At 39.9% G+C, this 27463-nt stretch overlaps 1 protein-coding gene across 8 annotated transcripts in view; it reads right to left on the minus strand.

The window, feature by feature from the left end:
- Positions 1-8864: 8864 nt before the first annotated feature.
- The window catches only part of CD47 (CD47 molecule), a 50022-nt gene continuing 31423 nt past the window's right edge, over positions 8865-27463 (minus strand). Inside the window, exons 4-12 of one of the 8 annotated variants that reach the window (XR_013445088.1) lie at positions 27055-27162; positions 25796-25888; positions 24646-24738; positions 23748-23840; positions 18177-18208; positions 16797-16821; positions 16130-16162; positions 14147-14290; positions 8865-9257 (exon numbers count right to left, since the gene is read on the minus strand). Coding sequence is in view for 5 of the 8 variants with exons in the window: in XM_036068326.2 (XP_035924219.1) it covers positions 14286-14290; positions 16130-16162; positions 16797-16821; positions 18177-18208; positions 23748-23840; positions 24646-24738; positions 25796-25888; positions 27055-27162 (482 nt within the window). In the remaining 3 variants the exon portion in view is untranslated. Of the gene's footprint in view, positions 9261-14044; positions 14291-16129; positions 16163-16796; positions 16822-18176; positions 18238-23747; positions 23841-24645; positions 24739-25795; positions 25889-27054; positions 27163-27463 lie in introns of those variants that run through there. The other 7 variants (XR_013445087.1, XM_036068326.2, XR_013445090.1 and 4 more) reach the window with 7 other exon arrangements.

Genomic DNA, 27463 nt, shown 5'->3' on the forward strand with positions numbered 1-27463 from the left:
GCCCGCTCTAACAAAATACCACAGACTGGATGGCTTACACAACAAACACTGATTTCTCACACTTCTGGAGGCTGGGAAGTCCTAGATCAACGTTCCGGCAGACTAGGTATCTGGTGAAGGCCCTCTTCGTGAATTTGCTCTTCTCTTTTTATAAGGGCATTATGCCCATCATGAGGGCCCCACCCTCGTTACCTAATCGAACCCCAGTCACCTCCCAAAGGCCCTGCCTCCAGATCCCATCAGAGCGGGTTCACAGTCTGTCTGCAGCAGCTGAATTGGCTGCTTCCACACTGACTTGGAACTTCAGACACAGAAGCCTCAGAACTTTCTCAGGATTTTCTGCACGTCCGACTCACGCTCAGCAGATATGCTCCTCTGTGGATCGTGTGGCCTCGGCCAGGGATGCTGGGGAGACTGCGTGCCTGTCTAGGTACCCAGCATGTAGTCAGTGCTTATCAAACAGCGATGGAGCTTGATTGTAACTGGAGAATGGGCCCCTAGAACCCACATCCAGGGCAGGATGTTTGCCCCATCAATGCCCATGCAGATGAGTGTTTTCCCCTTTCCCCAGGCTCTCTCTGCTGGGAACCAGGTAGCATTGGGCAGCCCTACAGAGAAAACAGGGGGACTTGTGGCCTCGCGCCTCCTTGCCAGGGGAAGGGCACCTTGTTCTCCCTGGGGAAAGGAGCAAGGAAATGTGCCCTTCTCAACACCCCCTCTAGCCCAGCAGGTGCTAGCCTTCCACCCTGTCAGCAAGCTCACTACCTGTCTGAGCCTGAGTCTCCTCATCTGTATGAAAGAGAAGATCAAAATAGAAATTCACGTTGTCAGTACTTCCAGCAAACAGGCTCAATTCGTTTACCAAATTCCCACCTGCTTAAGACTGCTTGATGAGACTGAAGTTGGCTGCAGGTGATGAAGCAAGCAAGGGCTAAGGACAACGGAACTCCTGTCAAGATTAGGTGCCAAGGCAATCCTGCCCTGCCCTTGGATAACTCTGGAAGGGGGAGGGCTGGAGAGAAGTTGCAGGCTGTCTGCAGATTTCCATCCTCCCGGTTTTCCAGGCAGAGGATGAGAATAAAATGCTTTTAAGAGCCAGGCCCGGTAATGCCAGTGAGTGGAGCGTGCTGGGGATTTGCGTGGGAAACACTGGCTGCACCCTGTCCTTCAACAGAGACGCGTTCTCTACTTGCTGATAAAGCACATGGTACTCTGGGTACGTTTTATTTTCTCACTTCTCGTGGATTCATAAGCACAGAGAAATTATTTCCCTAGTACAAGTAAAATACTAAAATACAGTAGCAGCTGTGGAAGGAACTGCGGAGACTTGGGGAGTGCGCGCCCCACCCAGAGGGGCAGAAGCTGGGCAACCCCGGTGGATCCGTGGGGCATGAACGTGTGTACCCAGCGTGGCCACAGCTTCCCCTTTAACAGCAGCTGGAAATCCGGATTTTTTAAAATGTAGAACCTCCTGTTTTTGATGTTTTTTTTTTTTTCCTTCTTTGAATGGTGCAAATGTTGTTTAAAACTCTGTCTACACCAAATAAAACCCATCTGCCCGTGGCCCATTGGCATCCCACCTTCCACAGAGTATCCTGAATGTTGAAGAGTTCTTGACAAATTATTCCAAATCTGGCATTCCAGGTAGCCCTCCTAATGCAGCTGGGAGCCTTGGGAATCTCAATAACTGGGAGGGCCATGTCTTTGACCTTGACTTGGGCCTTGTGTCCTCAGGGGATTTCAGGGGGCTAGTGTAGGCCGGACAGAGGAGGGATCTCCTTGTGTCAGCAGCATTTCTTTCCTGGGGTCTTTCTGTCGCCCTGAGGTAGTCGCTGGGGCACCAGCTCCTTCTGTAAGCCGTCTCCTGACATTTCCTTGGGTGGAGATTAAGGAAGAGATACTTTCCTGTTGTCCTGACCAGCCTCATGGCAGAGATGACAGGCCAGCAGTGCTGGGGTGAGCCCTCGCGGCCTCCAGGCCAAGCCCCTCATCTTACACATGTAGAAGCTGAGATGCAGAAAGCCCAGCCACCTTGCCGGAGCCCCCAGCTCCTCGGTGACAGCTAAGGGGCGAGATCCTAGGCTTCCTGCCTCACTCTCCAACTCTGTCTCCTCAAGCCTGCCACCTCTGCCCCCACCGGGCACACTTAGCCCCTCCAGGCCTTCTCTAGAGGCCAAGGGCCTTGGAACAGACTACATGCCCAAACCTCAGAGCTGAGCCTGGGAAAACTGGGGAAGGCCAGAAGGAAAACAGGTGGGGGCTTTGGGAACATTCTCTTGTTGCTCTCTGCATGTGAGCAGAATTTGCACAAGATCCATCCAGAAAAAAGGTATGTTGCTTATTTTGTCACCAGGGTCTGGAGTCACCCATGCCACCAGAGCCTATGACCATGCCAAGCAAATCTGGCCTGAGGACTGGCCTGGCCAAAGCATTTCCCAGGTCAGCACAGGTTTGTACAGAGACATTCCTGCAGGTGGGGTGGAGAGGCAAGCTCAGGCTCCGCAGAGTCTTCGGCTCTCCCTCCATCCTCCCCTCAGAGGGCTTCAAGCCTGCACACTTCTCATTCCGGCCGAGGGTTTGCTTCCTCCGATGGAAGGTTTCCTGGAGGGGGTGCATGGCCTAAAGAACAGCTCATCCTGGGATTCCTAACCTGTGATCTGCTATTTGATCCTAAATCACTCACTTTTATTTATTTTTTATTTTTTTAAAACATTTTATTTGTCAGAGAGAGAGAGAACAAGCAGGAGGAACTGCAGGAAGAGGGAGAAGCAGGCTCCCCGCTGAGCAGGGAGCCCGATGCGGGACTTGATCCCAGGACCCTGGGATCATGATCTGACCCGAAGGCAGACACCTAACTGACTGACCACCCAGGCGTCCCCTAAATCACTCACTTTTAAGAATCAAGAGCTTAGGGGCACCTGGGTGGCATAGTCGGTTAAGGGTCTGACTCTTGGTTTCGGCTCAAGTCCTGATCTCCGGGTCATGAGATTGAGTCCCAGGTCAGGGGCTTTCCCCCTCTTCCCCTCCTCACCCCCCTCAAATAAATAAATAAATCTTTAAAAAGGGGGGGGAACCCAAGAGCTTCAACTCTATCCAACAATAATATTCTTTTTAAAAAGTATAAATTTTTAAGAAATGGGGAGTTGTATGGATTTAGATTTTTTTCTTTCATTGCTTATGACTGAGTAACATTAATTAAACCCTAGTTATATTCCACTAAACACCTTTGTATACCTTATTTCATGGAGTCTGGAAGGAGGGATTCTTATTTTTGTTTTTATTCTTTTCCTATGTAACCACTGGGGGAATCAAGGCTTGGAAACTGTCAGAAACTTACTAAATTATCCACCCCAGCTCAGAGGGTCTGTCTGTCTGATTCTGGCTGCATCCTCGGGTCCTCGCATGGTGCTCATAAGCAGGTGCTCAATAAATAGTTGCTAATATGTTATTCCCCAGGGTGGCAGAGCGAGTGGGTAACGAGACCTTTATGAAAGATGAACACAGACCTCACGGGACGAAGAAGGAAAGAAAGGGGTTTGCATAATTAATCATGAAATCAGAAAGGACTTTGATTTATATGTCACAGCTTCTTTTTTTCCAAAGCCTTTGAGGTATCTGACAGTTACCTGGTTTATCCATCCACGGATCCTGGCAACATTCCTGGCAAGTGGGGATACACAAGCCCAACGCACAATTCAGGGACCAGACGCAGTGGTCTCCTGCCCCCCTTTTGCTTCTGTGCCCCCCTGAGTCTTCAGGTGCCTTGAGGGAGAGGGCCCCACCTTCCCCATCCCCGCCCCCTAGGAGCGGCCATGACTGAACTTGGCAAAGAGGGTGAACTCAAATGTCACCTTGGGCGCTTAGTAGGTGGAGAGAAAACAACTTAGAATTGACCGTGGTAAGGTATTTAGACAAAGCACGAGGGAACACATCCCCAGATCTGTCTTCTACTTGAAATCTGACCTTTAATGGGTACTGGAATTCCTAGAACATTGCAGGAAATTGAGCTGAAAAGAAGCAAGTAAACGCTTTGCTCAACATTTCTGTAAAACTTTTATTATCAGAAAAACAACAAACGAATAATTTTAGCCGTCGCTATAGATAGAAGCTTTGCTTATATTAGCCCGATATGGTATCTTTTCAAATCACAGGGTGAAAATGGGGGAAGTGACTTTCCAGTCACAAGACTCCCAGGAGATTTCTATCTCCGAGATGGAGACCTAGAGACCTGTAAAGGGCAAGCTGTGGGAAGTTCGCACGAGATTCCTACATTTACCCTTGCCACGACCTGTCTTACGAGTTTGGGTGAGACATAGAAGTCTTGATTAAATGCAGGTGACAAGGTGTCTTGAGTTGATTTTTCTCATTTAACATTACACTTTCTTAATTTAAGCAGCTCAGTAAGAAACAAGACATAAGAGAGTCTTGCTTTTAATTAAACATACCAATATATACTTACTCACTAGTTTCACTGAGATATTGCTTAATTTCTGTTAATGCTGTGGATTTTTTTTTTTCTTTCCATAGAACAGCATTCTTGTTAATCTTGCTTGGATGCAATTAGTTGTGCTGTGTTTATCTTCTTGGTTCCACAGTTAATTTCAGCGTAGAACCAATTTATTTATATTTTTCACTGCTCAGAACATCCTTCCCACTGAAAATTCATTCCCATGCCACGATCCACGTTGTACTTTTATTTGGGATGGAAGGAAGGGAGGGATTGGTTTGGAGGAAGAAATGGGGGGGGGGTGTCTACAAAATGCTCTTCATCTGGCAGCGTGGAATGGTGCTGTCCCTAACGGAGGGCACCAGCACCCACTTCTGGGTATGAGTATGGTGCTGTGATTGGCTCTCTGCATCACTTTCTGTTCCCTCAGAAACAGATGACAGACTAAGAAAAGACTCCAGTATAGTTATTGCGTTTCTAAACACCCAACAAACATAAACAGCGAAGCATCTTTTAACAGACTGTGACATATTGATTCGCCACACATCTCTTGCCAAGTTAGGAGTCAGGAGCTAAAACATCGACATAGGACAGCTCAGATTCCCTCTCTGTGGAGAGTGTATAATACTGTAAGCATTAAAGGCTTAATAGAAAACCAGGTCTTCCAATGTGTTGGGGGCCTTCAATCAAGCGCTCTTGAAAGCAGGTTTCTGCACTCTGCGCACAGGACAGGCCGTGGGCCTCACTTGGTGTTTGATGACCAGCCCACCCCCCCTGCCGCGCGCCCGAACTGGGCATCGTCTGTGGCCATATGAGTAGGCAGAGAAGGAGGAAATAGAAGCTACTTCCAATTCACGGCGTGTCTCCAGCTGCCTTTTTTGTTTTCTACAACCACCCAGGATGGAGCAGACCCTAATCATTTTAGAGAATGGGCTGCTTACAGTATAACCTAAGCCTTATCAAAATCCCCGACTGCAAATTGTGAAGTCTTGTGAAATACTATTCCATTTGTGAAATATTATTTACCAGGGCTCAATATTTTCAACATCCATCTTCACTCCTATATACTTGGATTTAGTTTCTACTGGTTATTAGCCTAAAGGCAGCTCTAAGTTCATCTAAGTAGTCTATCTAGCGTGATTGGAGGGCCTGCTCTTAACACATTTTGAGAAGTCTTGAGAATCAGCCACTGACAGGAATGCATAAATGGATGAGCCGAGGAAAACTGGCAGAAGTGGGGCTCCAAAGACCCTCCTTGTGCTACAAGGACAAGCTCCTTCTCTTCCATCTTCTTTGCATTCTAGGAGAGGGTAAATAGGATTACCAGCTGCCTTTCTCCAACGTCCCCTCCTGTACTCTAGTTTCGTGAACCTTGGAACCAGAGGGTGTCCTGACAAGAAATTTTGCTTGGAGTGCACATGTCTGCAGTTCAGCTGCACTTGTCATATCATTTTAGACTCCCAGTCATGTTCTATTTACTTCTTTGGCAATAACCTTGCACAGGAAAATACATGTTCCACTCTATGTCATGCTCATCTCTAGATTGTCATGCCAGATTTTTTCCCCTCCTTTGCCCATGTTTAATAAGAAGAGGAAAAAGAGAAATAGCTTACAGTTCCTGAGTGCTTACATTGGGTCAGGCATGGTGCTGAGCGCTTCATGTGCCTGATCCCTTTCAGTCTTTACATTGAAGAATGAAGACACAGAGGCACAGAGAAGTCAGTTCATTTGTCCAGGGTCACACAGCTGGCGGTGTGCAGGGCGTGGGGGGCTCTGACTCTGCATTGTTGCCTCTCCTCTAAGTATCCGCCCTGAGAGCCGGCTCCAGGTTCTACCGGGGGCCTCCGACAAGTTGGTATATAGAAGCAGAGGGAGCATCCCTCCTCCAGAGAAAAAGAAACTATCAGGAAAACTGAAACCTCTGTGGCCTTCTTTCCAGAGTCAGAATAAATGTGCTGAACTGTACTTTAAGGCACTATGACTGGGCTCCTGAACAATACCATGGCTAGTACTGTTTTCCAGGCTGACACCTGGCCGGCTCTCTCTCTTTACTCTCAGGCTAACAATTAGATTTAAATCCCTGACAGGACTCTAACTCTAATCACCCTGGGGGGTTCTAGATTTCTTTACTATTGCTTGCAAAGATTTCATTTTAAAAAAAAAAACCCTTTGAAACGGTAAGTTACATTCAGCAAACAGCTTTTTTTTTTTTCTTTTAAATCTATTATCTTGTTGGGTCTTTTGAAGAACACATGCTGCTCTCTCTCTCCTAAACTTGAGATGTCAACCCTTATTTTTATCTCCAATTTGAAGAACAAAAATACCCGGGAGGACCAGAGAAGGCCGGCTCCTAAAATGCAGCTTTCATCGACACCTGTGTCACTGCTAGGCTCATCTGGACGGCATCCAGGCCCTTGGGATCCATTGACTCGGGAATTTGGGTTTTTTTCTGTTGTGTGTGTGTGTTGTTTTTTTTTTTTATAAACTCGTTTTCTACGTATAGTACAAATTATCGTGGTGGCTTTGCTTCTCAGGGGAAAACTAAAGCACTGTGCTTTATATGAACGAGTGAATCTCTCGGCCTCTGTGCCCAGTTGCTCTGAGCAAGGCATTTAGAGGCATGGTTTTCCTTAGAGCCGTTTACCCCCAACCTGACACCCACGGCAATTTGTGTCAGCACCGAAGTGCGTGTGATCACGAACGCAGCTTTTCTCTGTACAAGGGTACCTGACCCAAACAGGCACTTGGAGTCCTTCGAGGAACAGGACAGAGTCATACAAAGAAGGAACTGGTTCAGGTGGGGATCGCCAGCCTCATTAACATGCATTAAAGCAACTGAGTAGCCTCCCGGGGGATCTGGTCACTCAGGAAAAATCTGTTCTGAGACCTTCCTATCACTACTTTATGGCTCCTTTGGAGGCTCCCAGTTACTTTTGAGGAGGGAACTTGTTGGGTCTCTCTCCTAAGTCTAGTCCGTTCATTCAGCAAGGAAAAATGACTCTCACCAAAAGGCCCAAGGATGAGGTTTGGTAATTCTTCCAGTCAAACCTTTCAGCCAAATGTCTTCCAGGAGACTGTATTTAGTACTTTGCCGGAAACATAAAAGTAATACAAGAGCATTTAATTTTACTAAGTGTGATGCTTTTGAAAAAATAAATTTTTTTTTTGGTAATCTCATTCACAATTCTTTTAGGCAATTAATAAATGCCCCACAATCAGCTTAAAGCATAACGAAAAATTCCATGATTTTCTGACAACTTTCTCTGAGTGAAAGTGAGAACAATTGATACATGTTGATGCTTTCATATATATCCCAGCAGAGGATGAAGAGTGGCATTTTCTATTCCATTTAGTAACAGTCGTTACCAGAATAATCCCTGTTGAAAGCCAGGCATACAGCTAAAGATATGAGGAGAAGTGGGCTCTATTGAATCCAGGATAACCAAATTTTTAAAAATCAAGATATATACCAATTCAACCGCAAGAATTAAACACTTGATAACATTGCAGTAAAAAAAGGTTTTCTCAGGTAACCAAATATATGCATCCTCTGGCTTACGAAAATGGGGCTTAAGAACATTACATTCTAAAATGTCTGGTTGAACTGGGGGTGGAAATTCCCTGGAGAGTGAGAAGCATTCCTGGGGGGGGTGGGGTGGAGTGGTAGACCTGCCACCACAGGACTCTCACCCAAGGCGGTGGTGAAACTCGTCCTACAACCAGTAGGAAATGAGGCGTAGCAGTGGAAGGGCAAAGATTCTAGTACTTTCCAGTTGTCCTCAGCATGAGAGATACCTCCCCACATATATTTAAAAAGTAAATAAGTAGAGAGCTTCCATGGAAGACATACTCCATATTTTAAGCAAATTACACTTAAATTTTGCCAACAATTCATTTGTTTAGGATGTCGAGCAGCTTATGTATATTGTCGGTTTAATCTTGAGGAATTTTGCAGGCAATTCGAAGAAAATCAGGAAGTAAAACAATAGTTGCCTTTTCTGGGAGGCAGCTCTTTGATCTAATAAGATTACGGTAGGAGGAGGATCCCGGAGCCTCGCACAGTGCCATGTGTATTGCAACATCTGGAAGAGAATGGCAGCCGTTTTGAAGATCTGCAAATCTAGCAAGCACCCTGGCATCAAGACTGGATCAGACTGCAGTTTTCAGACTTCTACATCATTTCTCTCCAAATTGGACTCCTCAGCAAGCATTTCTCATCGTCCACGCTGGGAAAAACTACTCGGTCCTCCACGACTGGCTATTATCAGAGCTGAAACGCTGCCGCGTTCTAGGCAAATGACTGACTATAGGAATGGGTGCTCAGTGAGTGGGGTTCTAATGATTAGGTCCACTCTCACTTCTATGCAGTCGGTAGTGCTGTCTTCAACACCAAATAATACGTCCAATTATCCATAGCTCAGGGTTAAATACTTTATTCCCCCCTCTCACCCCCGGGTTTGGTGGATGGGTGCTTGAGCATGAAGCTTACATGCACAAAATCAACACTGGGCATAGAGTTCCGGTCCAGCCTCGCGGCTCACACCACCGTCAACGGTGCTCAAACCTCTGAGCTACTGGTGATATCATGTCCTACACAGATGGTGTTACCATAATCCGGCATTTTCTAAAGCTGTCAAACTGAAGCCTTGAGCTGGAAAGGCGCTGCACAGAAGTGAAATCCAGTTGCATCTGCAAGCCTCCAGCTCCGTGGGAGTCCTAATCAGGTTGAGTACAGTTCCGTGCTACACAGGGCAGGCTGCAGTGCAGGAGGTAGGCCATTTGAATGCTTTCTGAACTCCATTAGTTACTCCTGCTGAGAGTGAAAAAATCCTCATAAATGCATAAAAAATTAAATTGCCTATGAGGTAAGAAATGAGATGGTACCTTGCTACCAAATATTATTTTCCATTCAAACAGTCGACAGTCACACATACAATGCAGAATCATAGAGTACATACCTGCAAGGCATGCAGTGCCGACTAGGAATGCTGTGCTCAGAAGTCTAATGACATCTTATCATCTGGTAACAATCCCCTGACTTGGGCTTCAAGTTTACTTCCCCTCAATCCCCACCCCCACCCCAGATGGCACTCATAATCTCCATTCCAGGCTAGCCGAGGGTCAGGCCAGCCTGGGGGGACGTCAGAGATGCCTGGCGTCAGTGAGATCAGGAGGCCCAGGACCAGTCACAGCACAGAGGTGCAATATGGGGTGGATAGGACTACTGAGCGAGAGATGCACTTTTTTTTCCTCCCATGTTCCCTGACCTTGGCATCAGGTGGGTCTGGAACAGCAATTGTCTATTTTGCCATCACATGCAACCTCTGAAGGCAGGCAAGAGCTGGCTTGAGAGCTGGGGAGACAATGGATCCTTAGGACACCGTTTTGAGGCCCAGTATCCAGTTGTGCCCCTGAATTTTCAGTTACATTAGCCAATAAATCCCATTTTTCTTAGATACAGGTTTTCTTTCACTGGTAATCAAAATAGTCCTAAGTGACCACCAGTTAAAAGGAAGAACTATTTTAATTTGCATCTCAGTCTTGGCAGAGTACTCTCTCCACAGGTAAGGAGGGGCACGGAGATGCGGGGAGGCAGCTTGCCAAGGTGCTCTGCGAGTCAGCAGTCCAGCCAGGACCAGAAGCCAGGGCTCTTGCTTTCTCAGGTGACGTTCACACCAGACCGTGGGAAGATTCAACATGACAGACTTGTTTAATAAAACTTTTAGTTAAAACTTTGTTCCAATTAAAAGTTTGCTCATTGGTTAATACACCTTAAAAAAGAATTTATAAATTAATTTTTTAAGTGATCCTTTGCATTGTTACTTAGAATATGGACAACTCGAAGATACAATGAACTAAATTTCTTAGGAATGTGTTTGTGGTCTGCTTTAACAGCAACAGAAATAGCCCAACAAAATAGCTTAAAATGTTTTATTAAGTATATATAATATTACAGGGTAATATTTACAAAGTTATGTTTTTAAATAAAAAAAGTATCTTGGCAAAGATTGCAGATATTCAAAGCTTCAAACAGTGATAAATTGATTTAATACATATAAAAAAAACCTTTAACGGTAACACAGCTGTAAAACAACTTTGGTCTTTAAATCACTGCAAAAAATGGCTACTGACAAATAGCACACCTTTAATTGCTATGGAAAAAAGCCCCAAGAGAGGATCTCGCACATAGCAACACTGGAGTTTTCTTTATTTAGAATGGTTAATGGATATTTATATGATGTAGGATCTAAATCTCAACAATGGCTTTTTGTAAATAATGCTCCATTTAATAAAAAACAGAAATGTTTCCTTCTCTCACCAACCCTGATAACAACACTTTTAAGATTCCACTGATGTCGCCTTACAGAGAAACTTATTACAAATGCTCTTTTTTTCAAAAGGCTAAATTTATGGGAAAGCTGGTCTTAAATGATAAGTAAGAGCTGTCAAAAGCCAAAGGCAGGAAAACTTTCTGTTCACTGCTTAGCTCTTAAAAGTTACCTGGATTATCCCTATTATCCATGGAAAATGACTTAAAAAAGGACCCCAGTGGGTGATGGCAGTTAGTGATTTTGAAAATAGGACACATGTGAAACTAAGGTTTCTAAACAAACTCTCCATTAAATAAAACATAATAAAAAGAGAAAGTGTTGCCCAACAATCCTTTCTCCGGTTTCCAATGGCAGGTAAATGCCATTAGAGTATGTATTTCCATACACATCCCACAGATCTGTTTTTGAATACCCCTTTTAGGACAAAAAATATCTAGAAGGTGATACAGAGCTTGATTCTTAATGAGATGGAGGAGTAAACGTGTCACTTTTTGAGCTTAATATTAACTCAAATCACAATTTGGTTGGTCATTTACTAAATTGACTATAGCATCCTGGCATGAGCAATACTCTCAAATTTTGGGATAGCCCCATTTTTTCATTTTGACATTCTCAGAAATTTAAACAAAACGGACCTGGAGTTTCCAGGTGAAAAGTCATCACCTTTTAAGGTTTTCAGGGCACGTGAAATTTGTCAAAAAAAGGAAACGATCTAAATCACCCTACTGAAAATAGTGGGGAATCTGCATACAGCCAACTTTCAATCATCCAACTTATGCACTGAACACCTAATGAATGCAAAACACTGCAGGAAGAGAAAGGGGCAAATAAAAAAGCTCTTGCCATAACAGAATTTCAAAATTGAGAGAAGCAAGACAAAAAACCTGACAGAACTCAGCAGACACACATGAAGTACTAAGAAAGGTATAGAAGAGATGAAAGAGGCAGCGACAGAGACGGGGGTGAGCTACAGATGAGAGCCAGGAGGGGAGGGAGGGCTGGAAAACAATGTTTTGAAGGAGATGGAAAATTGGATTTGGCCAAAAACACTGGAGAAGTTGTTGCAAAAATGACAAGCGGTACCAGAGGATGTGCACTAAATAAAATCGAGTGTTAGTCAATGGCAAAAATTGGGATCATTGAGTAAAAAGCAGGTTGTCAGGGGGGTCGGGGACAGATACATGATGCTCAAAACGTTGTTAACAATTCTAATTTGGTGTGACAAAAATTGCGAGCCACTGCAAGTCTGATTTAAAGTGAATGAACTGGCCCAATGAGGCCCAAGCAAGAGGGCTCCTGCTGATGTGGTCCCTTTTCCAGAGAAGCTGACAGCTAGTAAGAACAAGAGTTGATGCCACCTGGCATCTCTCCTGCTTCCTCTGTGTGTTGTCTAGGGCAGTGAGTGCCTCAGAAGACAGTGTTAAGGAGAACACAAAGGGTGACGGATAGGTCCCAAGACTGAACCCCAAATAAATGAGAGCTTATTGCATATTAAAAGGTACAACTTGAGTTTATAAAAAAGTTTGCTATAAAGATTTTCATGCCTTACTTTTTCTTAATAGAGAATAGGTATCTGGATCTTTTTCATCTGTTTTTCTCCTCCTTTCATCAAAATTGATTTCCAAAGTAACAAACAATATTAATAAAATATATTTTCAGAGGAAAAAACAGCAAGAGCCATCAGATTTATATAAAGGAATACAGCTCCCTCTACATATGATAATATTTTGGACAGCAACACAATTAGGAAAGAAAATATATATATATTTTTTTTTCCAAGAAGAGCTGTCTTCATAGTCTGCTCAGTTTTCTGAGAAGCATCAGCAGGTCATAAGGTTTGCCAGAGGCAAACCACTTGGTCCCAACATGAAATATGACAATTAATTTGGCATAAAAGAGGCACATGGGAACATTCAGTGGACTAAGAAATAACTATTAGTAATGTAACTACAGATATGAATGTCTTACTATTACACAGACAGGAAGAATTACTAGTATTTTTAGAGAGTATTGTGAGCAGTCAAAAAGCTTGGCAAATTACCTACAAGTTTTTGAAGTTTTAAGTGATCAAATATTCGCATCAAATATAATTCCACCCAATAAAGATCTTTTTTAATGTTGTTACTAAAAGCATGAAATTAACACGTGCTCTCCTGTAGGCACCCCGCTGCTGTCGTACAGAAGAGGCACGTGCCTATCTTACACCTGTGCACCCGCACACACACACACACCCGCGAAGGAAGAAAACGAGTGCTAAGAACCTAAAAGTACTCCAGGCGATCACGACTGTCAGAAACGTTAATTTTCTTCTAACGGGGGTAGGAGATGTGGGGGGTTTTGTTTTACTTTCCGATCTTAGAGTGAGGGGCTTACAGAGGCAGGACTACACAAGGAAGATGAGTGCTTATCATGCAACACAGATACAATGGTAACACAACCACCCTGTTGCGGGGGGGCCTGTCGGCCTGACGGTGACACACATTATGTTGCCATGCAGGAGACTCATAGTTCAAATCTCAATCTTGGTTTTTCATGCCCCAGATCAGAAAAGAAGTGAAGAGACACTGTAGATTGTGCCTTCAAATCCGAGGAAGGAAATACATATGTTACAACCATCGCTATTTTTGCTGAGAAGTGTGAACATAGTTCTCTGAGAATAAGTCTGGCTCCTTTCTACAATGATGCTACCGTGTCACTGGACCATGTTCAAAGAGGAGAAAAGGTGCTACATCTTGTACAGCAGAAGCAAATAACAGGTGGACAAGACAGATTTTAAAGGGTTGTGTGAATAAAAGAAAAACACATCCATCAATAAAATTACTCTAAATCTGGAAAGGATTCATTACACTGTATGTTGAAGGAAGAAATGTGTGAATGGCAACCCCCAAGAATGAAGACCACAATCTCCTGCCGGATCACATCACACGCAGGCAGCATTCAAGATATTCCCAAGCAAACTCCTGTCTGTTCTTAAATTTGCTATTCCCTTGACCCAGAAGTGGTACAGACCGTATTCGGCTAACACCAGCCATAACTGCCAACGTGGCCGTGAACCCAAGTTTGCTGAGGTTCTACGGAAGCCACTGTTCTTCATAGAGCTCTCTGGGAAACCACGAGGGTAGCGCCAGGTAATTCTCACCTTGAACCAATTTAAACTGGTGACCTAAAGTCAAGAGACCCTAGGATCTGAAAGGCATCATTCTTGGAAGTTGGCCACTCTACTCTTGCCCCTAATTGAGTAAAAATAACAACAAAAAACTGGATCTCAATTGGGCACAGAACACAGATGACAATTCTTTTATTAACTACATTACAAATGCTTTGAATAAAAACTGTAACAATAATCATTTAAGGGTCAATGATTTACTTTTTTCCACAGATGAGAACCAGTTATCTTTCTTGTTCTCTTCTCCTGAACAGTGAACCAAGGCCATGGTGCTCAAACATAATTGTACTCCTTTCACGTCTTACTACTTTCCAAATCAGAGTCCGTCACTTCACTTCAGTTACTCTGGAAAATTGAAAAATGAACATATAATCACTATTCATGTCTATTTTCTATGCACTAACAAGTTGATGTATTTAAAAAAACTGGAATTGTCATATATACGATATCTAAAAATAAAGAAAAAGTATTTAATCTTAGATTTGCAAAGGTCACAAACCCGGCAAATCACCAGCCTTTTTAGTTGTAGTTAAGTAAAAGGCCATTGCCAAATGAAAATAAAAATCAGCAAAGTCTGGTAATCTCAGTTTGCTAGGTTAGCTCTTAAGCCAAGAGATGTTGATTTTTCAAAGCAGAAGATATTGATCACAGAATAATATTATACCCCATTCATCTCAGACCTCTACCATTCATTTGACATAAGTGAAATAAAATGTTGATTTGGGGCAAGAGGAAGAGAAAATGGTACTGTGGCCACTAGAAGGTTAGTCTGAAACTCACTTACTGACCAGGCAGACACACTGTGAGCATCAAGCCCACCAGAAACACAGGGGTTTTTTTTGTTTTTGTTTTTTGTTTTAAAAGCCAACAAATTCTAAACAGATAAATATTAGCAAAATTAAGGGAGTTTCAAAGGTCATCATAGATTTTGTGTGCTATGAACACACAAAAACTACTCTATCTACTGATACAGCGGTTCTAAAAAAAGGAAGAGGCACTCGAGGCTCTTGTACTAGTTTTCTGAAAATAAAAGGAGTTTCATTTCCTCATACAGCTTCAGAAGACTGACACCACAGCAGGAAAAAAGCAAAGAAATTAAAAAATAAACCACGAGAATGTAAACATGGACAAACCATGCCACAATTCCAGGGACTGGTTCTTTTTTAAAATTTTTTATTTTTTAGGAGGGTGGTGGTTGGCAAACAAAACATACGTCTTTGTAATAAAGGCTGTAGCTGTGACACAAACTTACAAAAGTGGAATTGCTCTGTGATTCCTTGTCAAACATGGCCTAAGCCTTGTTTTAAACGGTCCACCAACACATAATCAGTGTGTTTTTAATCTCATGCAAAAACTAATTGCACTCAGGGGAACACAGCCTCTTGTGTTAAAGGCTGCACTTTGCCACAGAGGTGAGGAGGTAGGTCACAGATGTTAAAGCAGTAAAATAGCAAACTATTTACATGATCAAGGAATGACTGCAAATATCAAAGGTATGAAGAAATTTTTGATAAGATAAAAACAAAGTTATCACATGTTAACAGAACTGAAGTATCAAAGCATCTTAAGGTAAAATCAAAATGAATACTTATAGCACTCAGTATCTCCGACTTACTTTTAAAAACTAACAAGTATGTCCTTGAAATATTCAATAAAAATTAGAAGTTATTAGCCCAGAGTTCCAAAACAAGAAGCAAAAGCTCGACTGACTAAACATTTCTCTCTCAAATCCTCTCCCGAAAGGACAGAACTGAGTCCTGCTTAGAAAAGCAGAGATATTAAGTCCCCATGAATTAAATGCAACAAATCGCCAACACAAGCACAAAAGAAACTCTGTCAAGATGATAAAGATTTGTGCCAGATTATCTACGTGTCTTATAAAAAGCATTTAAAAGTTAGTCACCAGATACTGCAGCCGAAAAATGTTTTTTAAAAAGCAGTAATTTCTCTTTGCTATGAGCAATATGATTGGAGGGTCTGATTAGTGACACCCTACAGCTTTTCTAGCACTTGTTTTGTAACTTTAAGGAGATTTAAGTTTTATAAATCAAGAAATGCAGGCCTTTATGATTTGACAGTGTCCCTTTTACATAAAAAAAAGAGCATACTTTCAAGAAGCCATTTTACTTCTTTTCATTGTACATATTTTAACCAACTATAATTGTAGGTGCACTTTATACTTACCATCATTCATCATTCCTTTTGATTCTTTAAATGCTAAGAATTAGTAACAAGCCAAGCAGGCAGTTAGTAAGATTCCACAATTAGAAATCATTTCTAAATAAATAAATACGCAGTAATATCATGCTAACTATTCCACAGCTATAAAGTCAAATTAGTTTTAACTCTATTACTTTATTATAAAAGCCTTTCTGTGGATCATACCCACAGACCCCACAAAGGAAACAAGGTCAGTTGAGAACACAGATCTAGACTTAGGGAGAAAGAAAGTGAGATGCTTGGGTCTCATTCCATGGTGACAGCCTGAATCTGAAATTTATAAATCAGAAACTGAAATTAATTAAGATTCTTCTCTATTGGGGGTGTTACACTTCATCTTGCCTAATATAAGGCAAAGGTCCCCTCACCCAAGTATCGTTGGGCCAGAGCAAGCGACTACTGGAGATACACCGAACAGGGCATTTTTCTCAGAGGTAAGAACATTATAATAGTAATACTCTGAATAATCAAGAAAAGAGGGGTCAAGGCAAAAAAACCCAAAAAAACAAAAAACAAACTAGATTTTTCCCAAGGCAAAAAGATAGAGCATTCTAACTGCTTTGGGAGGCTATTCAAATTATCATCAGGTAATGGATCAAGAAGAATATACAAGTTGGTAATAACCACATACCATTAAGGGGCTCCTCTACAGCTTTCTGGAAAATATTTAAAATATATTTACATAAAAATGGAATTTATTTCATGTCCTTTTATACTAAAATTTATATACGCTAATATTTAAACTATATAGTTAAGAGTGAATCTTACAGTCTAAAAACAAAATAAGGCAATAAAGGTTAGAAAAACAAAGCTTGCCAAGCTTACCTAACAGTTAAATAATAACTGTATTAATCTTAATATTTTTTCTATGCAGAATTTCCCACCCACTCTGCCTCTTTTAGTTCAAGAAATTCTAACTTCTCAAAAAGTGCAAACATAAATAGCAATACAGTAATAAATAAAAGAGTTAAACAAGAGATGAGACCAAAGCAGAATCATTTCAAATCATGCAAACTGAATTCAGTAACAAGGAAAGAAAATGTGTTAAGATGTAAGGGTCCAATGGTTGGATTATCTCCAACAGAGGCACTTTAAACACTGCTGGCTGTTGGTGACCAATGTAGCTACAGCACCCATCTTTTTAGCATAAACACTTGTGGTAAGATTCACCCCTAGGCCCCCTTGCCTCTCAGGCATGTCTTCTGAGGCTCTTCAGGCCTAAGGAGTATATGTAATCTCCACTTCCTGCCACAGACAGGAGTCTCGATTTTGGCCTTCCAGATAGAGCTAACATTATTCCTTTCTAGGAAGGTGACCTCTCCAGACCTTCTTTCAAGAAAATACTTCTTGGGCCTGTCCCATGACCAATCACTACATGGGTTTTTTTTTCACGTGCTCATTTATCTGTTTCAGTTTATCTCTTAAATTTGCTCCTTTTCTCGGAATTTTCTTAGATAGCTTATTAAGGTATCCAAGACACAGTGAAAACTACAGTACAGTATGGAGGAAGAAAAATACTTATAAAATGGGGGAAGAAGGGAAATAGATTCTAATTCAGAACAGATATGTTCCAGCAATATCTACATTTATTTTATAGATTATTTTTAATGAAATCAATTTCACATGAATCCCTCTCCCTCATTTTAAAGCCTTCTGAAATATCACTTTGTATGTGCACATCAAATGGAGCCAACAGGTGAGGCAGCTTCCTTCAGCAGAGATAATAACCATTATTCTTACACATGACCTTTCCAGTTCTGAGAAAGTGAGAAGTCACTTGAGACAATCTTAAGGAATCACTGATTCTATTCTATTGCAACTAAAATGACCAAACAGGTTTTAGAACAGAGTTGGATCTATTTATGCAAAGTCATGAAATGACTTCCATATTCTCTTAATCTGATGTCATACCACTAAACAGAGAGCAAAAGGCTTCAATATCTCAATTACCATTCCTCAGTCAAAACCATCAAGTGGTCATTTCCAATTCATTTAAGAAAGTTTAACTTACCCTAGGAGGTTGTATAGTCTTCTGATTGGAAGCTGATATAATTAAAAATTGAGAAAATGAACTGAATAAATGAAACAAATAAAGGCAATATAATGTTTCATTTCAATGACTATATAATGATTAATTGCAAATGATTATATACATTGATAGAATAAAATGATCAAATGATCCATCTACATCAAATAAAACATCTACATTCTCTCATTTGTACATGCTATTATTTCCCCCAAATCAGCCATTTGTTACACTTCTTGTTGAAAAATGCTATCATCTGTTCACCCCCACTGTGAACTCTATACCCCTCCCCTACTCAACCCAGCCAGAAAGTGGACAGAATGTAGCAATGACCAATCTCCACACCCTACTCCATTGCCTGTCCTTAGCTCACTGTTCTTGATCCTTGTGGCCCAGTCTTTTCTTCTGCTTCCATCTGTCCCGTTTTCAAAGCTCCAAACAGCTAACAAACTAAAGAAAATATTCAGATCCTTCTGAGTTCAATGAATTATTCTAAGCAGCTAGTTTTAGCCACAATCAACTTCTTCTCTATGTATTCCTTCTCAGCTTTCCAAGTCACCCTTGCCACTGCTTCTGAACGGACTGGTTAATGGAGATGAAGGAATATAGGGCATGAAAAAAGTGACAAAGGGAAAAAATATTACTCTAGCTGCATAGGGAAAAATAGAGAACTTCCTTACAAAGCCAAGTGAGAAGGTCCCAGAGCAGCTCAAGCCAGTCCTAAATACAGAATGAGTCCTACATATATAAAAGCATCAACCAGCAACATCCTGTGAGCCAGTTGGTAGGAGAGTGATGTTACAGGACAGTCAATTACACTGTCCCGCGGGTTGGATGGAAGCCTGGATTTGACTGTGAGCAGACTCAGGCAAGCCCCAGGGACTGCGCTAGGGTTCTGTGCGCTCTACTTCCTGCCACTCCTCCTCCATGCCCACCCCTACAAAGCCTCCGAAGCCGATGGGCAATGGGAGTGAGACCCTACCCAACGGCAGCCAATGTACACACTAGCCAGAAGCTGACAGGCTCTCTCAAACAGAGACCACAGCGACTGACTAGCCTGAAAAGTTTCTCTCTCCCACTGGAGCGTGAAGAGGACAGACAGAAAGAAGACCAGAAAGTTGGTGCTGGAAAGGAAGGTGACACAGAGACAGCAAGCCAGGAGAGAAGCTCAAGGCTTAAAGACAAAGGTAAGAGAAACTATCAGTGAGAAGACAAAAATAAAATACAAGATAAGGCCATAAAGAGGAGGATAAGCTTGTAGGGGAAGAACCAGAGAAGAACTCAATAGTATAACTGGCAGATGGGCATTGACAAACTCCTATTACTTAGAGGGCAACATGGTGGCTCAGTTCTTAGAAATGCATCGGATACTTCCAATTCCTAAACTGCTTACTGTTCCAGTCCCTATGAGGCCTGGTTGTGTCCCAGCTCTCAGGAGATTCCCTTCTCTGTTAGTATCATGTGTGGCTTTAAAGTAAAGCTCCCTTGCTAGAGGTACTTGGGGAGTGATATGGTCCTGGCAGCCAAACAAGGAAACCACTTTTTAAAGTAGTATGGAGTGGGATGCCTTGCTGGCTCAGTCAGTAGAGAGTGTGACTCTTGATCTCAGTGTTGTGAGTTCGAGCCCCATGATGGGTGTAGAGATTACTTAAAAAATAAATAAAATCTTAAAAAAAAAAATAGTAGTATGGAGTGAAATGGGTTGGGAATATGGGTGAGTCACACTTAGCAGCCTCCCAAAGAAGCCAAGCAGAATTACAGAACTTTGTTAGGGATCATCATGGTAGTTACATGTATATACAACTTACTTCAACTAAACCATGCCCTCTATGTTCTATCAAGGAAAAGAAAACAGCTGTGAAAATTTCTGACTGGTGGTGTGAAGGGTCAGAGGTAAGATTTTAGACCTACATTTTTGAGATCATAAATTTATTTATTAGGATTATTATTAAGAACTTCCAAGTAACTCCTTTTCTGTTTGAATAATGTATAAAGAATAGTTTCTGAGTTCCAATTCTCAGGTCCAAGGAACATCACATTTTGGCTAGACCATTCTGAAAAAGAGCTCTATAAAGAACAATGATTCAGAGGGATAAAAGTCAGCTGTGCTCCCACTAACAGTATAAAAGTGCAGAAGTTAATTTCACTTGAGCTAATCTTCTTCCATAGGCATATGATCATCGTGACAAAATTACTATGGTTTATCTGCTACTATAATGGACCTAAGCTACTGACAGCTACACATATATATGTAGTTAAACATATATATACACAAATATATATGTTAACTATATAGTTTATATATATTTATAAATATATAACACTTTATATAATATATATTTATATAATATATTATTAAATATAAACATATACAAAATTATTATACATAAAATATATTTATTTTATTTATTTTTTAAACCACAAGCCTTAAGGATTCCATATAAGCTCCCTTGCAAGGTTTCTTCTTGATTTATTCTTTTCCCTGAAACATCTGACCACACAGTATAAATGTATTTCTAGGTTTTAAATTTTCAGGAATAATTTTCCTACTAATATCAGACTCACCTCTCCTTAACAATGGGCTATAAAATATCACTGAATTATATATATATATTCCATGTCATTCTAAAACAACTAGGATGTTGTGATAAATATGGTTTCTATGTACTAGTAGGTTGATTTGTAACAAAACACGTTTATATGCCCTTATATTGAACTAAGTGGTAATGACTTTAACAAAAAATGAACAAGTACCGACTCTTATAAATAATGGATATTAATGACACATACAAACAAGCCTAACTCTAGTGAGTTTAGTTAGTTCTATTTAATTTTCTGTATGATCTCACATTGTTATTGTTTCTAGCCCCAATTTCATTTTGCAAAACTTAAATGCTTCCAGTAAAAAAATGAAATCCAACACGGTTTAAAAAGACCATAGGAAATGAAATTTAAAAATCTTACTTCTAGAGTAACAATTAAGGCTACAAATTTAAGCTTGGAAATAATAAAAACAACAAAAGTTAAAATTCTCATAGGGCCATTAACTTACTCTTAAAGAGTCAGCTTGGATTTTAACGACAAAAACAACAACAAACTGAGGATTTTATTGCATTGAAGTCAAGACACATTCATTAAGCTTTTCCAAAACAGAGCATCAGCAATGAGTAAAATTTATTTTGGAAACATTTACAATTTTTACCTCCTGATAAAAATGTTAAAATTTGCAACCTTAATGTTACGTATACTCACACTTACACATTCAGATTATTTTAAGAAAAACACATCAATTTTCCTATTCTACCACATTATCTAAAGAGCAACTTTCCTGTACCTTTTCTCTTCTTGCCCTTCAACTGACCGAAGGTGTGCCTCTGAATTCTGGCATCAGACAAGTTGATTTGGAAAGTTAATTTAGAATATTCTCAAAATGTCAATAAAATTGGACTAAATTCTTAACTTACATGTGATGTATTTATATGCTAAACTATGATAAAGAAAAAATAATTTGGGGACCTTTTCAAGATTTCACTTTCAGTTTGATTTTTAAGGTGAAAACAGTATGTGTGTAATTACAGTGGTTTCACAAGCTTCTTTGGGATATAAACGATGGAGAAGGGAGAGAGCAGGGCCCAGGAGGTGGCAGTTAGCTGATGCCTATTTCCACCTGAGTCAGCATTCCAGACCTGTTGGGAACTCTACCGAGCATCATTCTTTAGACATGGAAGGCTTGGGGGAGCATGGGAATAAAAGGGAGTACGATCTAGATAATGAGGAATAAAAAGAACAAAGAGCTGACTATCAGTCAAAGACACATAATACTACATCATGTTGCAGGTCACATACTGTTCTCAAGCATTCATAAGAAGCAACATAACCAGCAGTGTCTTATTCAAGAACCACACAAATGGTGATTAGAATACTCAACAAAAATAGAATATGTATCAACATTCATAATGTGATGCTTCTGACAGCTACTAAATGAACACCATTCTGCTGAGAAATCTTCATTGTGTTTTATGGACTTATGAGTCACAAACTAAGAAAATTTCATTGAGGAAACGACTCTGACTTAAGAACACATGAACCAAAGATAGGGAGATTTTAGTTAAGTATTTTAATTGTTTATCTAATAAGCATTAACCAAATAGGGACAAAGAATATATAACAAAATCGAACTCATTCATCAGTCAGCAAAAACTGAAGTTCAGAAACAAAGGTAAAATTTCTTTGAGAGTATTATGTAAGTCATATGGGAAATTATTTGACTATAACAATTCAAGGTTTATATTAATTTTTGGAAACACAGTAAAGTTCACCTAAAGCAGAAACACTGATTTTTTTACTCCATTATTTGGCAACTTTTGATTATTTTGACAAATGCTTAAGAGTTTGCTTTGCTTTACTTCTTAAAAAACAAATTTTTTTAAAGGGACACTAATGTAAACCAATTACAGGGAACATTTTTAGCTTAAATAAGACAACATACTAGCTAAAAGCACCTGCCTCTATATATAAAAAGTAAGAATTTATATAGAAATCTGTTATTTGAAAATTGGCAGATTAAATATGAAGTTCAGAAATAATTAGCCAACTCCCCACTTACTAACAACTGATTTTAAAGGTAGTAAAAACAACATGGATGGATCTAGGGGGTATAATGCTAAGTGAAGTCAGTTAGTCTGAGAAAGACAAATACCATATGATTTCACTCATATGCAGAATTTAAGAAACAAAACAAACAAAGGAAAAAAGAGACAACCAAAAAATAAGATTCTTAAATATAGAGAACAAACTGCTGGTTGCCAGAGGGGAGGTGTGGGGGATGTGTAAAACAGGTGACAGGGATGAAAGTTAAAGAGTACATTCATCCATGATGAGCACTGAGTAATATATAGAACTGCTGAATCACGATATTGTACACCTGAAACTAACATAACACTGTATGTTAATTATACTGGATTTTAAAAACAAATTTTTAAAAAGGTAGTAAGGCCTTAAATTTTAAAACTCCATGTTTTTATATTAGTTTTAACTAAAAATATTTTAAAGTCAAGTAAAGTCAGCGGACACTGTTCTTTAACAAAAGTGACAGATTTTGAATTTCAACATGTCTACTTCGGGGTGTCAAGGTCTGCAAACAGTCTGCAAGAACAGCAAGTAACAAATAGGGTCTCTGTGAAAGAGTTAGCTCTCATCGAACCAATGGGCCAATTAAAAATCCTTTCCTATTAAAATGAATCCTCAACATTCTCTCCTTTTAGGTGGTATAAAAAAGTCTATACATTTTAAAACAAAGTCATTTTCTTTTAAGCTAGTCTATAATCTAAACTTTACATTAATTCATATTACTTCTACCCTCTTTCATCACCCCAAATCATTCCAATTTTATTATTTTATTATTTAAAAAATATAGCTGCATTCACGGTATTTTCTCATTTTTGGAAACACTGATAAATTTCTTTAGTCATAAATTGTAAGAGCCAATCAAAAGAATTTTCCAAATTATATATTTGAAGTTCTTGGCATAGGCTAACAAAAATAAGACTGACTTACCAACAAGTTTCATATAAACTAATCCAAGTAATTCTGCTAGAGCTATAATACCCAAACCTGAAATCAGAAGAGGGCCATGCACTGGGGTGCACTCTGTAAAAACAAGTGAAATTTTATGTTAGAAATCTACATGAAATAAGTGAACTTTTTAAAAGACCCAACAATAACAGTAATATACCAAGTTTTAAGGAGAATAATTCTTTTTCTAATTACTAAGAAACAAAAATTATCTATATATATTCAACATTATTCACTTAGCCAGTGAAAGGACTCCAAATTATTAAAAGAAAATGTTTGCATAACATGTACCTTATTGCATCAAGATTAATGTAAAACAGTGCATAAAGCCTAAAGTTCCAACCAATTGGAGCCTGGTTATTTAAAAAAATGCTCCTGCAAATGTAGGCGTAGCAGTTTGGCTGCTAGGATAATCAGCCCACAGGCCATATACAGCCAATATTCTCATGGTAATACGGAAAACACTATTCTCAGTGGGGAAAAAAAATGAGAGTTAAAAAAAGAAAAGCTCACAAAGCTCACAACACCAAATGCTGGCAAAGATGTGGAGCAACAGGAACTCTCATTCACTGATGGTGGGAATGCAAAATGGCACAGCCACTTTGGAAGACGGTTTGGCAATTTGTTACAAAACTAAATATATTCTTAACAATCCATAGCCATCACACTCCTTGGTATTTACTTAAATGAAGCTGAAAACTTAGGTCCACACAAAAACATGCACATGATATTTATAGTAGCTTTATTCTTATTCATCAAAACCCGAAAGTGGCCAGGATGTCCTTCAGTAGATGAATGGATAAAGAGGAGGAAGAAGAGCTCTGTCCACGAGAAATTCCTAGTAAGACAAACTGGGACTAGAGAAGAACATGGCCCTTACCTGAGACACAGAGGCTTAGTCCAACCACAGAAAGCACATAGCCCAGTACCTGAAGGATTAATATGGCAATGGTGAAGGGAGAAATCCAAACACCTAGAGGAAGAAAGACTGGGTTGAGAGCACTTAAGAAGCAATCACACCTCCTTGTAATCCGTGCAACCAAAAATAACATCCAGTGACCAAAGACTGACTCCGGATTTCCTTGTCAGATGGTAGCTTCTTTCCCAATGACCTTAACCTCGCTTTGTCACACAAGCAGTTAGTTCCAGATTCATACATTCAGCAGTCTTTTTTTTTTTTTTTTCACAGTGAGCTCAGCTGGACTGGTGCTTTTTACCCAAAATCTTAGAACAGTGCTGCTTTTACCACACTTGCGCATTTTACAGTATGAATGGCTATTATGCATGACTTTGCCACATGCACATAAAATTGCTCTGGTGGAGAGAACCATTATGCAAACACGCCCTTGTAAACATCACAACCTCTGTCTTGTGTGTCTAGATCTGTGATTTTATAACAAATTAGTAACTTTTAATCAAGCCAGGGATAAGCTCTAAGACCAAAAGTTAAATGTACAAATAGAAAAAAACAGACTGTAATAATGATAATAATGACAAAAATATGTTAGTGACTGACTCCAAAAAAGCAGTGAAGATTATATCAACTATAGGTTGGATATCTGTATCATCTTTTAAAACTACAATGTTAAGATTTGCCAATAACTAAAAAAGATATATATTTCCACTATTTTTAATTGATACCCCTATTTTGTAGAACCTGTTTTTTTAACAGAGGCTTAGCAAAAAAGAAAAAATATGTTTAATATCTACTTATAACTTGAAAAAACTGTAATAAAAACGTGAAGATAATCATTAAGAAATTATATAACATAATCTGAAAAACCCACTGCCTAGCATCAAAGATATATGAAAATTACTTTTTACAAAATAACAGAATGCCTTGAAAACCTAAGCTAACCTTAAATTTAATCCATACAGGGAAAATGTCACAAAGAATAGCTTCGAAAATCTTTTAATAAGCCAACTTTTATTGAGTTGTAAAAAAAAAAAAATACAAGAAATATTTTAACCAAAAATGTTGTTTTTAAAATGAAAAAGGCAGACAAAATCATGTTATAACAAATACTCACCTATTATAAACACACAGTACTGAAGTAATATTAATATCACTGTAGGAATTACAATTAAACCAAGTCCACAAGAATTCTTTGTTGAATATTCACCTGTTAATAAAAATAATATTTAAAATATTATCCTACATACTTCCTACTCTATAGGAAGTTAAAGTACTTGAACTTACTAAATGTATCAGTCTCAATACTCCTCTTACAAACTTAAAAAGGCTTAAAAATATATTTCTCCCAAAACTTCACACAAAATGACTATTTTCAGATTAAGACCAAACTTATGACATGTAAACGCCACCACCTAAGTCTCAACATGTCAAAACCTTAAACTGGCTTTGCTTCTTCAACTACCTTACAGAATTCCAGGGAGAAACTCTCGAGTCACCTCTTGCCATTCCCTTCACTGGCTATGTTCAGTCTGTCCCAAAGTCAAAACAGTTGTTCTTGCAAGTAATCTTCTGAATTCATCTCCTTCCACCCTGTGTTCTAACTCCAGAGGCAAACAGAGCTGCCAAATTTATGTTCCTAAACATTGTATCTATACTGTATTCAGCTCAAAAACAACAATGGCTCTCTCCAGTCCACACTGTGGGTCCCAGACTACCTTTGCTGTCTTTCCATGGGCCATATACCCTTACTTTCCACCCCCATTCCCATCCTCCGAACACAAGAGGTTTCAGACAGACTTCCCACATTCATTCCCACTTCCATGTCTTGGCAAATGAAGTTTGCCTCTACAGTGGGTTGAATGATGGCCCTAAAGATATGCCCACCTCCAAATCCTTGGAATCCGTGAATATTAACTTCTGTGGCAAGAGTATTATGTTATATAGCAAATGATGATTAAGTTAAGGATCCTGAAAGGAGGAGTTTATCCCGGATTATCCAGGTGGGCCCTAAATGCAATGACAAGTGTCTCTGTAAGACAGAGGCAGAGGGAGATTTGACAAAGACACCATGGAGGCAGAAACTGGAATTATGGTGCCACAAGCCAAGGAGTTGCAGACTGCCAGCAAACACCAGAAGCTAGAAGAGACAAAGAATGGATTCTCCCCTAGAACCTCAGGAGGGATTATGGCCCTGATGACATCTTGATCTCAGATTTATGTACTCCAGAACTGTGAGAAAATTTCTACTGTTTTAGGACACGCACTTTGTGGTTATGTGTTACAGCAGCCCTAGGAAACTAACACCTCCCTCCCCACCTCACCAGCCCCTCATCTCCATCAATCCTGTCTCCCTCATATAACAGTGTTTCTTACCTGGGACAAAAAGAATGGCTCCAACAATGACAACTATAGTGAGCACTAGTCCACCAACAAATAAAAGAATGGTTTTCTCCTTCACAGGACTGGATTTATATTTAATTGCTTAAAAAGAAAACAAAGAATTACACGAACCCAATCACAAAAAGTAAAGCCACTTCTGTAACTTATAAAGTGCAAGGACAAACTGATAACTTACTATAATTGAATCATCTTGGAACAACTCCTTCATATCATGTCAAGCCACCTCAGATCTTTTTCATATTAAGTCAATGTCTAAATATTGTCATGGTAGTATACATATGGATACTGAATTTGAAGGTGACACTTTATTCTCCTTTAAGGAATGAAGTTATATATATCACGCTTTCTCAACTAAGGCATTATTAACATTTTGGACCAGATA

Source organism: Halichoerus grypus, chromosome 1, assembly GCF_964656455.1.
Source record: "Halichoerus grypus chromosome 1, mHalGry1.hap1.1, whole genome shotgun sequence".
NCBI lineage: Eukaryota > Metazoa > Chordata > Mammalia > Carnivora > Phocidae > Halichoerus > Halichoerus grypus.